General features: G+C 35.7%; 1 protein-coding gene across 20 annotated transcripts in view; it reads right to left on the bottom strand.

Annotated features, from left to right (window-relative positions):
* Positions 1–293: 293 nt before the first annotated feature.
* Positions 294–18336, bottom strand: part of ACSL4 (acyl-CoA synthetase long chain family member 4) — a 151046-nt gene continuing 133003 nt past the window's right edge. For all 20 annotated transcript variants that reach the window (XM_070256878.1, XM_070256881.1, XM_023634024.2 and 17 more), the window contains 3 exons: positions 17041–17155; positions 13935–14092; positions 294–3148 (listed from right to left, as the gene is read on the bottom strand). In XM_070256878.1, coding sequence (XP_070112979.1) covers positions 2991–3148; positions 13935–14092; positions 17041–17155 — 431 coding nt within the window. In that variant the 3' untranslated portion in view covers positions 294–2990. The remainder of the gene's footprint in view (positions 3149–13934; positions 14093–17040; positions 17156–18336) is intronic.

The raw sequence follows: 18336 nt of genomic DNA on the forward strand, positions 1-18336 counted from the left end.
CCCTAAATTTTAATTAGCCTAAAGGTAACAGTTATTTCTTAGCACCTACTAATAACCCATAGAACATGCCTATGTTTGTCCCACAATATCAATGTTACAAAAGGGTTCTACTCTACTATCTGTACCAAGTTAACTCCCAACTAATAGATGGGTCTTATACAAGTCAGGTTAACTGCTTGGTGAAATTCCATAAACCTAGAGATGAACACTTTAAAAATAAGTGTTCAAATGTTTAACTAATACTCTTCAAATTTGTGGATTTTATCCCGTCGCACAATTAAGCACAAATTGGCTTGATAACATGGGTGGATTTATTTCTTAAGATTCGAGTGCAAACTTAAAAACAAGAAAAAAACAAAGCTTTTCACCAAGAATAAACACAAAAATCTAAGTAACAATCCTGTAATCATGCATTTTAACAGAAAGTACAAATATGAATACATTCTAATTTGTTTAACTACATTTAAAAATTAAAATATTTCTCTCCAAATCCCAAAATCTTTAACCTGTTCTCATCTTGTTACCTCAGAAACATTTGTCATATGCTACCAGGAATATATAGGCAAGGATTATCAATCAGTCTTTATGACCACAGAAACATTAATCTCCTTAACTTCTGACTTTTTAAATCATTTATCTGTATTTCAGTTCTTAAAAGTCATATAATTATACCTCCATTTTAGAAAAAAAAGGATTATAAATATCAAGGAGGCAAGATACTTTCCTGTAATTAAAACAAGTCATAAGTATTCGACTTAGAAACGTACATAATTGTAGTAAATTTTTTAAGTACAACTTTATTTGATGGATGACTAATAATAACAGTGAACGATTTAAACAGGTATAAAAACGTAGGATCAAAATCTTTAGGCTCAAATACTTGAAAAATCACTATGAGTATGGAAAGATCTGTTTACATAAACATGTATATTTTTAGATGAAAAATTAGGGGGCAGTGGCATCTCCCTGGTCCCTTAACAATATTTGGATTTTCGCAAAGAATTAGCAGCACCCAACCTTAAGTGTTAATTACGTGTTTCTAAAGGACCCATACAACAGATTAGCTGGCAGTGTTCTAGCTTTTGGGAGATGGGGGTTGGTGGGGGTGGAAACATCCAAGTATGCATGCACTCACGCGTTTAAAATCATTCCAAATGGGGAAAAAAACCACATATTGAAAAAGTCTAAGGAAATTCTTCTTAAAGGATCAACAGTGGGCCAGAAACAGTAGAAGCTGAACAGTAGTCTACTTGATAATAATGGTTTTTCACTCTTCAAAGGCAAGTTGAAAAGAATGAGAATAGTCACATACACATAACTTCAAGGAGAACGCACCTCGAATTTTACACTGCAGAACACTGAACAGAAATCTTTACAAAAACCTTCATTCTTGCTTATATAACACCAGATGATTTTATCCTTTTTACCACCATATACACAACACAGTTAAAAATCTTCTTTATAAATATTTTAGAGCAAAAAGAATGTATTTTGTTGCAGTGGTGGCCCACATCTGTACAAAGCAATATAAGCAACATATATATATGTATATATATAAAATGATTAAGAAAAAAGTGCAAAGAATAATGATATTAAGAATTTTTGCTCTTTACAGTAACTATGGTTCAAGTGTGAATATCTATCAGGGATATATAATCCCAAATTTTAATTAAAGATTCAAAAAGAAGCCCACATGCCAAGTTACTGCACGAATATCAGGCCCTTATTGAGTAACTTCCCTTCTCCGAAATCTAGCACTTCCAGTTTCTAAAGTCTTCTCGTCAAGAGGAAAAAAGTGGTAACAGTGTGTTCTTCCCTTTAACTTCCCAAAATTCATGCAAGGTAATTAATCACTCATAGATTCCAACAAGATATTGGAGAAGTCATTCATCATAACCCGCTTTGCTAAAATTAAAGCAAAATGAAAGGCTTTCTCACATACAAACTACTGATCAAGAATCAAATCAACAGATCTTAAATTACAAGTGTAATTTAATATGAGTACATTTAAAAATGAATCCCTGTTATCAAAGATAAATTCAGAGTCGAAATCCTTTCCCAGATTCAGTGCTATGCAAGGGTCATTAATTTGAAATATCTATAATTTCATCACCTTTTCTAACAGAGAAAATGCTGCTTATTAAAATCTGATTAACTTTCTATCATTTTACTCTTGGTCTCAGTCATCTACTTGGAACAAACATAGAAAGGCAAGTTTCACCAGTTTTAAAAATGTACTTTACTCTTAAGTCATTCAAATAATTACAGTTACTGATTTATAGACCTCCAAGTTTCAAAAAGGCAGTTCAATTTCCCTTTAAATATATTACTAGATATTTTTTGGTGTGTTTATTTTGTTTTATTCTTACTTCAGGCACTGTAATTATTCACAATATTACAATGATTCTATGTCTAACCTAGGCAATAATTATGAATCCTAAAATGGTTTCCAAGGTATTATTTGAGTCTGTATATTATATTACGATTGAAGTTTCCCTTCAAGATAAATGGTCAGGAGAGAATTCTAAAGCCCTGTGGCACTTCTGCTTTGAGTAGTGTTAATACAGATTTTTTCTCATGCTGAATATTTAAGCTTTTTCTGCACTAGAAAGACAACAGACATTGGAAGCTGCAAATTTCCTCAAACTACATTCTATTCCAACTGCAATTTATTGTGTTCAACATTAAATATTTTTCTTTAAGAAAACAAGTATACCTTATGCTAATTTTTAAAAGCAGAATTTTTGCTCTAAAACTAATAACACAGCTAAAGGGAAACAACTTTTCAATTTCAGCTTCACTAGAACTACGCAAAACTAAGTTAAAGTAGACTTGATGACTATTTTAATCACTTTGGGTTTTTTTTTATTACCATTTCTTTAGAAGGATATACCTTACATTCTAACAGACAGTTCAACAAGGCTTAAAACTCTAGAACCGAAAAACCACCAGGCCACCTCCTGCACAACTGTAAATAAGACAGCAGCATTTTATTTTCCCCCATACATTCGCTCAATGTCTTTGAGGTAATGGTTCTTCAGTTCCTTCCTTTTCAGTTTGAAAGCATCAGTGACCAAACCAGTTTCAGGGGTCCATGGCTCTGGGCTTAAGCGAACCTTGATTGGAATTTCAAAGCGCTCCAATTTCACTGAAATGAAAAGGGGGAGGTAGGACAAAGGGAGAAAGTGGGGCAAGAGAGGGGAGAGTTGGGAAAGCAGGGGAGAGTGGGAGAGAGAGAAGCAATTAATAAAACACGAATTTTGCAGGATTTACCTAGATGATGCAGGTGATGAGGCAAACTTATTTAATGGTATGTTAGTCAATTAATGATACCACTATCTTACAATTTCATTTTGTACTTCTCAATGCATACATACGTTGTTTCACTTGGATAGTCTGGGTCTGTGCAGTTTTTAACCTAATATATATAGACACCCTTCTCTTCAGAGTCTTTCTATTTGTTGTTCCCTCTGCCTGGGATGGTCTTCCCCTTTGTAGTTGCATGGCTCTCTTCCTGACTTCATCCAGGTGTCTGCTCAAATGTCACCTCCTCAGAGAGGACTTCCCTGATGACTCACAACAAAACAAAAGTCCCTTTGTCTCCCTATATCCTCTTACACTATGTTTTCTTCAAAATATTTATCACCATTCAACATATTACAATTTGTCTCACCTACTAGAACATAAGCTCCATCCATAGGGCTACAGTGAGAGTCCTCAATAAATACATACATATTTATTAATTCACTCTACAGAAAATTAAGCATCTAGAACAACTGTTTTTCATAAGCTTTATTATACATTCAAATAGGAATCAAAAAGGGGATTGTGGATTTCATACTTTTAAATGGTATAAGAATTGATGCAGCACATATTGTATTTGAGTTAGAGAACACAAGTTGAAAGAAATGTAAGAAGATGAGGACACAGAGGCAATCAATACAGGTTCAAGAATTATAATTCATTAAATTATATTCCATCAAGTTATTTCTGATTAATACAAGGTCATCCTTAAAATTCTGAAGGCCCATTGACAGTAAGGTTAATCTACAGATGAATTTTATTTTATATGCAATTATTTAAAACAATTTCAAAGAAGCAAACATCTGAATATTTAAAAAATACTGCTAAACAGGAGAGTGATGTCAGCATCATGGTGGAGTGAGCTCTCCTCTTAGACTCTCCCCTCTAAGATACAATGAAAACAACATTCATATTCCAACAGAGGACAAACACAAAAGATGTGTGAGAGACCCACACAGCCATACGTCTGAAGGTGGAGGTGCTAGACCCTCTGGAGGAAGTGGAAATAGGTTGGGGGATTCTTCAATCACAGGACTGCATGCAGTTCTTAGAGGAAAGGGGGGAGGGGCAGCCCTCCAGAAAAACACCATCACTCTCTGAGTTCCCTCATAGCCCATGGGAATGCCCCACACAGAGGTGACTAAGCTATTGTGGGGGTGTCTTCAGCAAGCTAGTACCCCAGAAGAGCAGACAGTGAGGGCCAAGTAAGACTGTCCCTAGGATAGTGAAGGTAAAAGAAAGAGCCTCTCCCCCCAGTCAGGACACCAGCTCAGCTGGTTGGCCAGAACACCGCACAGACAGAAAAGCAGCCAGTGGATGGAGTGAGCAAGCCACAGATTGTGGTGGGCTCAGAATACACAGCTCCTGACCCCCATCCAGTGGCAACAGGTGGAAGCTGCAACCAGATATTATCACTATGCAGAGGCACAAATCCATGCCATAAAGCAGTATGAAAAAAATATCTTAAATCTCCAGACCAGGATGAAAATGACAAGAACCCAGAAATCAATCCTGAAGGCACAGATATTTACAATCTAAATGACACAGAAATCAAAATAGCTATCATAAAAAAACCTCAACGAGTTACAAGAAACTACAGATAGTTCAATGAAATCAGGAACTTCTTCACAAAAGAGACTGAAACTAATAAAGAAGAGCCAATGAGAAATGTTGGAGATGAAAAACACAATGGATGAGATAAAGAAAATCAGGACTCCCTAAACAATAGAGCAGATATTATGAAGGAACAAATCAGCAGTCTTGAGGACACAAATATAGGAATGCTTCAGAGGTAGGAGGAGAGAGAACTAAGAATAAAAAGTAATGAAGAAATTATCCAAGAAATATCCAGCTCAATTAGGAAATGCAACACAAGAATTTATAGGTACTCCAGAGGGAGAAGAGAAGGAGAATGGTGCAGAAAGCTTGTTCAAAGAAATAAGAGCTGAGAACTTCCCAAACCTGGGGAAGAAGGTGGAAATGCAAGTGAAAGAAGCCAACAGATCTCCTCCCTATATCAATGTAAAAAGACCTTCTCCAAGGCATATAGTAGTAAAGCTGGCAAAAGCCAATGACAAAGAAAAAATATTAAGAGCAGCAAGGCAGAAGAAAATAACTTACAAAGGAACCCCTATTAGGCTTTCAGCAGATTTCTCAGCAGAAACCTTACAGGCTAGGAGAGAGTGGAATGATATATTCAAAATCTTGAAAGACAGAAACTTTCAGCCAAGAATACTCCATCCAGTGAAAATACACTTCAAATATGATAGAGAAATAAAAACTTTCCCAGATAAACAAAAGCTAAGGGAGTTCATTACCACAACAACACCCCCTACAAGAAATCCTCAAGGAGACCTTTATACCTGAAAAAAAAGAAAGGGTTAGAAAGCCTTGAGCAAGGAGATAAATAGGTAGGCAAAATCAGAAAATTGCAGCTCTCTATCAGAACAAGTTAGCAAACAATTAAAACATTAAACACAAAGGGAAGGAAAATACCAAAAATAAATATAATCTCGTCATTAACCACAAACCTACAACACAAGATGGAATAAGATGTAACAATAACAACATAGAAGGGGAAGAGAAAAGGGATGGAATCAGCTTAGTTTAAGTAAATAAAAGGCCATCAGAAAATGGACTATCTCACCTACGAGATTTTTTTATACAAACCTAATGGTAACCACGCAACAAATAATTAGAACAGAGACTCAAATGATAAATAAGGAGAAAACTAAGAAAACCATCATAGAAAACTACTTAACCGAACTGGTAGTCCAAAATACATGGGATGAGAAACAAAGGAAATGCAGAAGAACTGGAAAATGAGCGATAAAATGGCAGCATTAAGCCCTCATATCAATAATCACTCTAAACGTAAATGGATTGAATTCTCCAATCAAAAGACACAGAGTGGTTGGATGGATTAAAAAACAAGACCCAACAACGTGCTGCCTCCAGGAAACACATCTTAGCTCGAAAGACAAACACAGGTTCACACTGAAGGGATGGAAGACAATACTCCAAGCTAATGGTAAACAAAAGAAAGCAGATGTTGCAATATTTACAGCAGACGAGCAGACTTCAAGATAAAACAGGTAAAGAGAGACAAAGAGGGGCAGTATATAATGATAAAAGGGACACTATACTAAGAAGACATAACACTTATATTTACGCACCCAACACGGTAGCACCAAAGTACATAAAGCAACTATTAACAAACCTAAAAGGAGATATTAACAACAACATGATAATACTAGGGGACCTTAACACCCCACTTACGTCAATGGATAGATCCTCCAGACAAAAAGTCAATAAGGAAATGGTGGAATTAAAAGAAAAACCAGACCAGATGTAGCTTATATATAGAGAGAGAACATTCCAACCAAAAACAGCAGAATACACATTCTTCCGAAGTGTGCGTGGAACATTCTCCAGGACAGACCATATGTTGGGAAACAAGGCAACCTCAACAAATTTAAGAAGATTGAAATAATAATAACGATCTTTTATGACCACAAGGCTATGAAACTAGAAATCAACTACAAGAAAAAAGCTGGGAAAAGGACAAAGATGTGAAGACTAAACATGCTATTGAGCAACCAATGGATGATTTAAGAAACTGAAAGAGAAATCAAAAACTGTCTGGAGACAAATGAAAAACACACCATATCAACTCATATAAGATGTGGCAAAAGCGGTCCTGAGAGGAAAATTCACTGCAATACAGGCCCACCCTAACAAACAAGAGAAGTCTCAAGTAAGCAATCTCAAACTACACCTAAGAGAATTAGAAAAAGAAGAACAAACAAAGCCCAAGGTCAGCAGAAAGAAGGAAATAATAAAAGTTAGACCAAAAATAAATGCAATTAAAAGAGAAAAGACAGGAGAAAGATCAATGAAACAAAGAGTTGGTTCTTTGAGAAGATAAACAAAATTGACAACCCCCTAGCCAGACTTACAAAGAAAAAAAGAGAGAAGGCTCAAATAAATAAAATTAGAAATGAAATAGGAGAAATTACAACAGATACCACAGAAACACAAAAGATTATAACAGAATACTATGAAAAACTATATGCCAACAAATTGGACAATCTAGAAGAAATGGATAAATTCTTAGACTCTTACAACCTCCCAAAACTGAATCAATAAGAATTAGAGAATCTGAACAGACCAATCACAAGTACAGAGATTGAAACAGTAATCAAAAACATCCCAAAAAATAAAAGTCCAGGACCAGACGGCTTCTCTGGAAAATTCTACCAAACATTCAAAGAAGATTTAATACCTATCCTTCTCAAACTATTCCAAAAAATTCAGGAAGACAGAGCACTTACTAACATATTCTATGAGGACAACATGACCCTGATACCAAAGCCAGACAAGGACAAGACAAAGAAGGAAAATTACAGGCCAACATTGCTGATGAACTTATATGCAAAAATCCTGAACAAATATTTGCAAACTGAATACAGCAATTCATTAAGAAGATCATACACCATGACCAAGTGGGATTTATACCAGGGACACAGGGATGAGTCAACATCCCTAAATCAATCAACGTGATACACCACATCAACAAAATGAAGAATAAAACCACATGAGCATCTCAATAGATGCAGAGAAAGCATTTGACAAGATCCAACATCCATTTATGATAAAAACTCTTAATAAAATGGGGAGAAAAGGAAATTACTTCAACATAATAAAAGCCATATATGACAAACCCACAGCCAACATCATACTCAGTGGGGAAAAACTGAACGCCCTCCATCTCAGAACAGGAACAAGACAAGGGTGCCCACTATCACCACTTTTATTCAACATAGTACTGGAGGTTTTGGCCTACTAAAAGGAATCCAAATAGGCAATGAAGAAGTGAAACTCTTGCTGTTTGCAGATGACATGATTTTATATATAGAAAACTCTCAAGAATCCATTGGAAAACTATTAGAAATAATCAACAACTACAGCAAAGTTGCAGGGTACAAAATCAACGGACAAAAATCAGTTGCATTTCTATAATAATGAAGTAACAGAAAGAGAAGTCAAGAATGCAGTCCCATTTACCATTGCAACAAAAAGAATAAAAGATCTAGGCATAAATTTAACCAAGGAGGTAAAAGATCTATACAATGAAAACTATAAGACATTATTGAAAGAAATCAGTGATGACATAAAGAAATGGAAAGACATTCCATGCACATGGATTGGAACAATAAACATAGTTAAAATGTCCGTACTACCTAAAGCAGTCTACAGATTCAATGTAATCCCTTTCAGAACTGTAATGACATTCTTCAGAGAAATAGAGCAAAGACTCCTAAAATTCTTATGGGGCAAGACAATACCCTAAATACCTAAAGCAATCCTGAGAAAGGACACAGCTGGAGGCATCACAATCCCTGACTTCAAAATGTACTACAAAGCTATAGTAATCAACACAGCATGGTACTTATACAAACAGGCGCACAGATCAATGGAACAGAATTGAAAGCCCAGAAATAAAACCACACATCTACAGATGGCTAATCTTCAACAAAGGAGCTAAGAACATACAATGGAGAAAGGAAATTCTCCTCAATAAATGGTGTTGGGAGAACTGGACAGCCACATGCAAAGCAATGAAAGTAGATCGTTACCTTTCACTACACACAAAAATAAACTCAAAATGGATCAAAGACTTGAAGATAAGACTTGAAATCATAAATCTTCTAGAATAAAATACAGGCAGTACACTTTTTTACATTAGTCTTAAAAGGATCATTTTGAGTACCATGTCTATTTGGACAAGTGAAACAAAAGTAAAAATAAACAAGTGGGACTTCATCAGACTCAAGAGCTTCTGCAAGGCAAAGGAAACCAGGATCAAAATGAAAAGACAACCCACCAACTGGGAGAAAATATTTGCAAATCATATATCTGACAAGGGGTTAATCTCCGTAAGAGAGAAAGAACTCACACAACTGAACAACAAAAAAACCAAACAACCCGATCAATGGGCAGAGGACATGAACAGACATTTTTCCAAAGAAGATATACAGATGGCCAATAGGCACATGAAAAGATGCTCAACATCACTAATCATCAGGGAAATGAAAATCAAAACCTACACTTAGATATCACCTTACACCCATTAGAATGGCTATAATCACCAAGACAAAAAATAACAAATGTTGGAGAGGGTATGGAGAAAAGGGAACCCTCATACACTGCTGGTGGGAATGCAAACTGGTACAGCCACTATGGAAAACAGTATGGAGATTTCTCAAAAAATTAAAAATAGAAATATCATACAACTCAGCTATCCTCACTACTGAGTATTTATCCAAAGAACTTGAAATCAACAATTCAAAGAGACTTATGCACCCCTATGTTAACTGCAGCATTATTCACAATAGCCAAGACGAGGAAGCAACCCAAGTGCCCATCGACTGATGATTGGATAAAGAAGATGTGATATATATATACAATGGAATACTACTCAGCCATAAAAAAGACAAAATCGTCCCATTCGCAACTGAACAACAAGGTCCTCAAGGATGAACTTTGAGGGTATTATGTTAAGTGAAATAAGCTAGAGAGAGAAAGACAAACACCACATGATTTTACTCATATGTGGAAGATAAACACACAGACAAAGAGAACAGCTGAGTGGTTACCAGGGGGAGGTTGGTTGAGGGGTGGGCACAAGGGTTGAAGGAGCACATTTATATGATGACTGACAAATAACGTACAACTGAAATATCACGATGTTATAAACTATTATGACCTCAATAAAAAACACTTCTTGCTTTTGGAAAAGTTTAAGTTTCTGTATTAAAAAGAGAAGTCTTATTTCTGATAACAATTATGTTGCAAGAAGTGAAGAAATGGATTGTGTATTTTAGCTTAAATTGAAGGAAAAATTAAATACTCTGGATATTTGGAGTTTTTTCCTTAAAAAAACTACTGTTAAACAGCCTGACCGACTCGAGAAATAATTTGGTTTCAGTGACAAGCATAAAGAATTCACATTCATGGCAGTTTTTGTTCTAATACGAGCCTGAATTCTATGAAAGCTTGGTTGAATTAGTGAGTTTCTCATTAGAACAAGAGAAAAATACAAAGCTGAGTGTGAAAAATAATCTTTCAAATTACTTAGAACCAACTTCCTAAAAGTAATGCCTGAACGGATAGTAAAAGAACATAAAATTTGCTCAAATTACCCATGTCTGCTCTTGATACATTACAGCTCAGTTACACAGAGGTGCCTGAAATAAGCCCATCTGCTTTCAAGGTCACATCTGGATCTCAAGGAAACAGTTAAATTCTCAGCTATAGATTTGGCTCCAAAACCTCTTATCTCATATTACTTTCCCTACTTACATAGGTTCTAGTCCAGAAACACTGACAAAAATGGCAACAAGGCAGGCACACTATTTCAGTTGCACACAAGCAAATTGAGCATCTTTATAAAAGTTTCTATATTTAAGCTTTACTAACTAAATTCTTGTTAAAAGCAAAAAAAAAAAAGGCTGCATTAGAGGTTTCATTTTTGGAACTCCTAAACATTATCTAGTACCACAAGCTATAGAGAACAATGGGCAATCACGCAGTTTCCTATAAACAGGATAAATTGCCAACAAGTGAGAAAAATTAGGGGAAGGAAAAACAGATGATTTTACATGTGGCATTTTATGAAATGTGACCTGCAGGTGGCAGCAAATGTTGATTTTCCTAGCCATTTATAATTGTCAAATCACCCCAAAACAATTAACTTTGCGTTCTTATACTATCTATAGCTCGCACTTACATTTAAAACATGAAGGGGCCTGCTATTTCAGACAGATACAGCTGAATACAAGCAAGAGTATTTTATGCTTTTTCGCATAAGTCTCTGAAATTATGATTTGAAGCCAAAGGTTGGCAAGATAAATCTTTTGTGGCGCAGAAAAGCTTATGATTTATACGTTTAGCTCATGATTAGTGTTCATTATCCAAATCAGGAACTGTTTAATTTCATGCCTCAATACAAGCACAAGAAAGTTATGGGGGCCTCGGGAGTCCTAGAATTTTATTCCATTTTCCATCTAATTGTGATCCAGCTTGACTTTCCCCATTATAGCTTTTACACAGTTAAATGTGCAATGACAAATTATTCAAGTCACATTCCACTCCGTCAGCACATCCAGGGAGTGCCTTAAAGTAACAGCCTATTAGCCGCGATACTTTTTGAAATACTACATTCAAAGAAAAAAATCAGGATTTGTATCAAAGAAAATTCTGGTAGTCTGGTGACATTAATATAAGGAGTGTGATATTCGATACTATAATTAACAAAACCAACTTTAAGAAAAAAACATTAAGCCACAGTCTTTATGGTGATAAAATAACCTACTTTTCAATCTGAGGATGCTAATAGGCAATTGTTATTTAAAACTTTATAGTGTCCAGAGTTAACTATAAGAATATTCTTAGGGAAAAATAGCTTTTCAACATCAACTTGCTAACTAATATTACAAATTACATTTTTAAACCAAAGTGGGACCTAAGTAATTTAAAAAATAAATCATAGTAGTCTAGTTAGGGAAACAGGTATGCTTGTGATCTCTGATAGGAGTATAAACTAGTCCAGTTTTCCTGGGGGAAGAGGGACTTATTTGGTGACACAGGGCGGTGGTGGGGGGAGCCTTTATAATATCCATTTACTTTGACCCAAATTCCATTTCTAGGGATTCATACTAAGAAAATAATTATACAATAATTGAGTCTACAAGATATGTGTTATTCTTGTTTAGAGTGGAGGGAAAAAAGTGGAACTTATCCTGAAAGGCCAACAACAGGGACTTAAGTGGATACTCCTATAGTGGAATACTATTTAGCTACTAAAAATCTAATGCAATTTGAGATCTAGTGACTAGAAAAACGTTGATCATGTTGATAGGTTAAGTATATATACCAGAATGTAATGTCATCAACCAAAGATAACTATTATCAAGTGATTTTTACTTCGTCCTTTATAATTTTCTGTATCGTCCAATATTTTATAATAAATATACAACCTATAATCACAAAAATGATATTTTCATTTTTTAGGAGGGAAAGCAACAGGTTAACACTAACACTAACACTAACCAATTAAACATGAAGAGTACACAGTTTATCTCTGCTCCTCCGGAAAATAATTTAAACAGTTTAAAATAATTTTAAAAATTAAAGAGAATTAACCACAAGGAAAAAACTAAAATGACAGAAAGAGGCCGCTGGATGAGAAAGTTCAACAAAATTTTAGAAGACAAAAAGCAAGGACTAACAGTAACTGGTTGAAAGCTTAGAGAGAGTTAAAAGCTAACTGATAACAGAGAAGGATGCCAACAAGAAGCAAAGCGAGCTCCTGAGCCCGTGCCTCTGAAGACAGAGATGAGGGGTCCATGGCAAAGAGGAGGGCTGGCCCAAGCCTGTTCAGAGGACAGCTCTCCCTCATCCTGCTCTTCGCCAGCCAGGCTGGAGACAGGTTCCTTTTGGGGAAAACTGAAATAGAGAGACTCTGGACTGAAAAACACTAGATACAATAATAGAGGGAGGAAGTAAAACTGAAAATGGAAGGATTCAGTGAGATTAAGACCCACCCACCCCACCCTCAGCCCCTTTCCAACTTCCTCTTTTTGGCCACCAGATTACTAGCAGTCAAGCTACTATCCCCCAGGCAAGAGACTGGAGAGGTCTTTTTTGGAGAAATGAAATGACCCCAGACACTAACATTTGAATAACTTCTCAGTGAAGCCCAGTAACCTTTCCGGTTTTTTAGTACCTCATTCTCAAATCTGAATGGACAGACAAGGATCAGCAGATATATGAAAGGCTCTGATGGAAGCAAGCAGAAAGAGGAACTTGGAGGAAACAGAAACAACAGGAGAAGAAAACTTCATAAAAGGAACCCCGTTAATACCCTCTGAGGAATAAGAGACAACACATTGACTGCATCCATGAAAGAGCAACAGGATGCTATTAAAACAACACTGAAAAAGCAGGAAGGAGCCTTTGAAAATTAAAATTCTGATATTGGAAATTGGAAATTCAATAGACAGAAGAGATGATAAAGTTGAGGGACTCTGCCAGAATATAAAACAAAAAGGAAAAGATGGAAAACAAAAGAAAAATCGATAATAAAATTAGAGGATGAAAGCAGGAGGTCCAACAGCCATATCAAAGTAGTCCCAGAACTTGGAGGAGAAAAACTGAAAGAAGAGCCAACAAACAAACAAACAAAGATAAACAGATACTTTCCAAAACTGAAGGGCAGAGACCTCTAGATTGCAAGGGCCCACACTAAGTAAGCGGACACAATGATAAATAACAAGAGATCCACACCAAGGCCTACTATGAACAAAGATGGACCATCCCAAACACAGGCTAGATGACCGCTTGGTAGGGATGTTGTAACATGTGATAAAGAACTAGATTAAGTTATTCTACTATATGACATTTAAGGATCCTTCCAATATGGAAATTCACTGCATATATTTAAGAGGCAGGTTTTAAAAACTCTGTATTCTATTATTAAAACAAACAGACATCTTCAAGAGGTTAATGTACAAGACATTATTAAATGACTTTTAGGGACTTCAACAGACAAGCAATTTCTTACTTACTGGCATTTGCAGCTTCTCTAATTTCTTTCAGTATTTCAGCTTCCATGGCAGGGTTATTGCAGATATCAACCCAAGTTCCTTCCACCCCCTTCTGTTGGGCCAAAAGTGTCAACCTTTTCTGATTAGGAACCACAAAACTGATCACATAGGACTGGTCACTAAAAAATTAGAAAATAAAACAAAATAGAAATTAAAACATTAAGAACAATTATTCACAAAGTATTCAATGAAACAGTACAGATAATTCCAAATATGTATTTCTCTTATTTGTTACAGTTTCATTAAAAGTAATATGCCAAAGTACTGGCATAAAGACAGACATAGGCCAATGGACCAGAACAGAGAGCCTAGAAATGAACCTTCACATATATGGTCAAATCATCTTCAACAAAGGTGCCAGGGCCATTCAATGGGGAAAGGACAGTCTCTTCAACAAATGGTGTTTAGAAAACTGGATGCCTGCATGCAAAATAATGGAGTTAGACCCTTTCCTTACATCATATGTAAAAATTAACTGAAAATGGATTAAAGATCTAAGCATAAGACCTAAAACTATAAAACTCTTAGGAGAAAACATGAGGGAAAAGCTTCATGACATTGGATTTGACAATGCTTTCTTGGATATAACGCCAACAGCAAAACCAATAAAAGAAAAAAACAGATAAATGAGACTACAACAAAAATAAAAAAATTTCTGTGTATCAAAGGACACAATCAACAGAGTGTGAAAAGGCAATCTATGGAATTATAGAAATTATCTGTGAATCATATATCTGATAAGGGGTTAATACCTAGAATATATAAAGAACTCCTACAACTCAATAACAAAAAAACAACTAACTCAATTAAAAAATTGGCAAAGACCTGAAATCAGAAAACTCCTAACAGAAAATATAGGGGGATAAGCTCCTTGACATTGGTCTTGGCAATCATTTTTTTGGATTTGACATCAAAAGCAAAGGCAACAAAAAGCAGAAATAAACAAGTGGGACTATATCAAACTAAAAATCTTCTGCACAGCTAAGGAAACCATCAACTAAATGAAAAGGCAACCTATGGAACGGGAGAAAATATTTGAAAATCATGTATCTGATAATGGGTTAATATCTAAAACATATAAAGAACACCTATAACTCAATAGCAAAAAAAAATCCAATTAAAAAATGGGCTGAGTTCTGAACAGACATCTTTCCAAAGAAGACATACAAATGGCCAATAGGCACATGACAAGGCATTTAACATCACTAATCATCAGGGAAATAAATAGAAATCAATACCACAATAAGATATTACCTCATACTTGTTAAATTGGCTATTATCAAAAAGACAAACAATAACAAGTGTTGGCAAGGATATGGAGAAATGGGAACCCTTGTACACTGCTGGTGGGAATGTAAATTGGGGCAGCCACGTTGGAAAACAGTATGAGATTCCTCAAAAAATGTAAAATAGAACTACCATATGATCCAGCAATCCAACTTCTGGGTATATATCCAAAGGAAATGAAAACATGATTATCCACACACACACAATGGAATACTACTCAACCATGAGAAAGAAGGAAATTCTGCCATTTGTGACAACATGCATGAAACTTGAGGGTATTATGCTAAATGAAATAAACCAGACAGAGAAAGACAAATACTGCATGGTATCACTTATACATGGAATCCTAAAAAAAAAGTCAAACTCATAGAAATAGAGAGTAGAAAAGTGGTTGCCAGGGGTTGGAGGATGGGGGGGAAATAGGCATAGGTTGTTCAAAGGATAAAAACTTTCAGCTATAAGATGAATCGAGTCTGAGGATGTAATGGAAAACATGGTGACTATAGTTGATAACACTGTATTGTATAATTAAAAATAGAAGAAAAAAATTTAATGGGCAAAGGACTTGACTAACATTTCATCAGAGGTGATATCGATACACAAATGTCCAACAAGCACAGGAAAAGATGCTCAATATCACTAATCACTAGGGGCAAGATATCCTCTCACACCCATTATGATGCCTACTACCAAAAAAATAGAAGCAAGTATTGGTGAGGATGTGGAGAAATTAGAACTCTGTGTATTGCTGGTGGGAATGTAAAAATGGTGCTGCCACTATGAAAAACAGTATGGCAGTTCCTCAAAAAATAAAAATAGAACTACCATATGATCCAGCAATCTCACAACTGGATATATATCCAAAAGAATTGTAAGCAGGATCTTGAAGAGATACTTGCATATCCAGGTTCGTAGCAGTATTATTCACGATAGTCAAGAGGTAGAAACAACCCAAGTTGTCCACTGATGGATGACTGGCTAAACAAAATGTGGTCTAGACATACAAAGGAATATTATTCAGCTTTAAAAAGGAAGGGAATTCTGACACATGCTACAATATACATGAACCTTGAGGACATTATGCTAAATGAAATAAGCCAGTCAAAAAAGACAAATACTGTATGACTCCACTAATAGGAGGTATCCAGAGTGTGAACTTCACAGAAAAAAAAGGAGAATGGTGGCAGTTCAGGGGCTGGGGCAGGGGAAAATGGGGCATTGTTTAATGGATACAGAGTTTCAGTTTTACAAGATGAGAAATTCTGGAGATTGGTGGCACAACAATGTGAACCTACTTAACACTTGTGAACTGTACACTTAGAAATGATTAAGATGGTAACTTTTACATTTTGTGTTTTCTGCAATTAAATTTTTTTAAAAGGAAGTAATAAAGCCCATGGAAATAAACTATATTAACATACAATGAAAATGCTTCAATCTCTCAGGTTTTTGATTTAGAAAACTGATACTTGCTGTGTTACATTCTTGGGAAAATTACTTATGCTAAGTTTCAGTCATTATGGACGTTAAATGAAATAACTTTTGTGGCATAGCTGAGTATTTAGCAAGACATAGTAGGTGTCCCATAAATAGTTAAAATGTCTGGATTCTCTCAAATGATCTTCAAACTGTTGAATTCAAGAATTTTCAGAAATGTGTGACATTCCTCAACTCTGATGAAAGTCTGATGTTTCCCTTATGATTATATATAATCAAACGCTTTGCTAACTATCCTTTTACTGTAAGAATATGAAACACGAATTCAACTTTTGAAAGTTACCTTTTGGCAAAAGCACAGATGTTGTCAATAAGTGGACAGTTCTTCAGTGCAGCTTCTACTTTCCCGAGAGATACGTATTCTCCAGCTTGCAACTTCACCAGATCTTTCTTCCGATCTATAAGTCATGAAGAATGTTAAGTTACATACAGTCCGTTTTATTAAGGTATGTACAATTCTGATTTTCTTTCAACCTCATTGCATTAATCTTTATTCACAAACATACTTCTTTTAAGAGCTTGTTATATATAGTGCTTGCCCATACATGTCAGTTAAAAACGAAATGCCTAGTTAAAGAAGTACTGGCTAAAATGTTACACCCTATACTGAAAGCTTTAATATCTTATTATAATCTTAAATATTACAATGAACTAATAGAAGAAACAAGTGTTTTTACCATTAGATTTGAATGGTAGCTCTGCCCCTTACTAGCTATGTGATCCTAGGCATGTCAGTTGACCTGTCCAACCCTCAATTTTATCAGGGATAATGATGTCCACCCCATACAGGCATGTACACAATGTCTGGCATATAAAACACAGTCAATAAATGTTAATTCCCCATTTTCCATATTTGATATCATCTTGTTAAAGTGACACTGCTCAGATAATGTGTTGACAGAGAATGGCTCAGCTTAAATAACCATCAGTTTGGCTTACAACCTTTGTGTGAGTGCTGACTTGCCTACACATGGCCTGGGAACCTACTCTACATGCCAACAGAAACAACCTTTGATTCCAATGCAATTAAGGATCAAGAAAAAAAAAGCAAGGGAACCATGTTTCCTGGGAATTTCACCAGCAGATCCAACTTCTAGATGAAGAACTAATTTTCCCAGGAAATCTCTAACTGTATTCAAGTCAGACAAAGGTCCAGAGAGAGATTTAACTGGACCACTAGAGATATGACTGAGGAAATTTTATAGCTCGCAAAGGACCTGACTGGGTCCCAATAGAGTGGTCCCTATCAGCTGGTCAAATTTTTATTTTAACTTCTGCCTGATTAAAGTGAATAGCATAAAGGCCATTTTGGAGTAGCTTTTTGAACTTAAAAGTCTATTTCAGTAGGCTCAATAAGGGCAATGCTGAACCAATTGACATTCTGAGAAGAACAGATTAATGTTAAGGGTTGATATTCTAATTTTCTAAGGTGCAGGGCTAGTAAGAGCCATATAAATGGACGCTAGGGAAAAGAGCGTGTTCACACTGCCTCGGAAGAGGGAGGAGATAGTGAGGAAGGCCTAGAATAGAGTATGTTACAGTAGATGGTTGTACAGAACCATGTGTACTCGATAAAAAA

This window comes from Equus caballus, chromosome X (assembly GCF_041296265.1).
Source record: "Equus caballus isolate H_3958 breed thoroughbred chromosome X, TB-T2T, whole genome shotgun sequence".
Classification (NCBI taxonomy): Eukaryota; Metazoa; Chordata; class Mammalia; order Perissodactyla; family Equidae; genus Equus; species Equus caballus.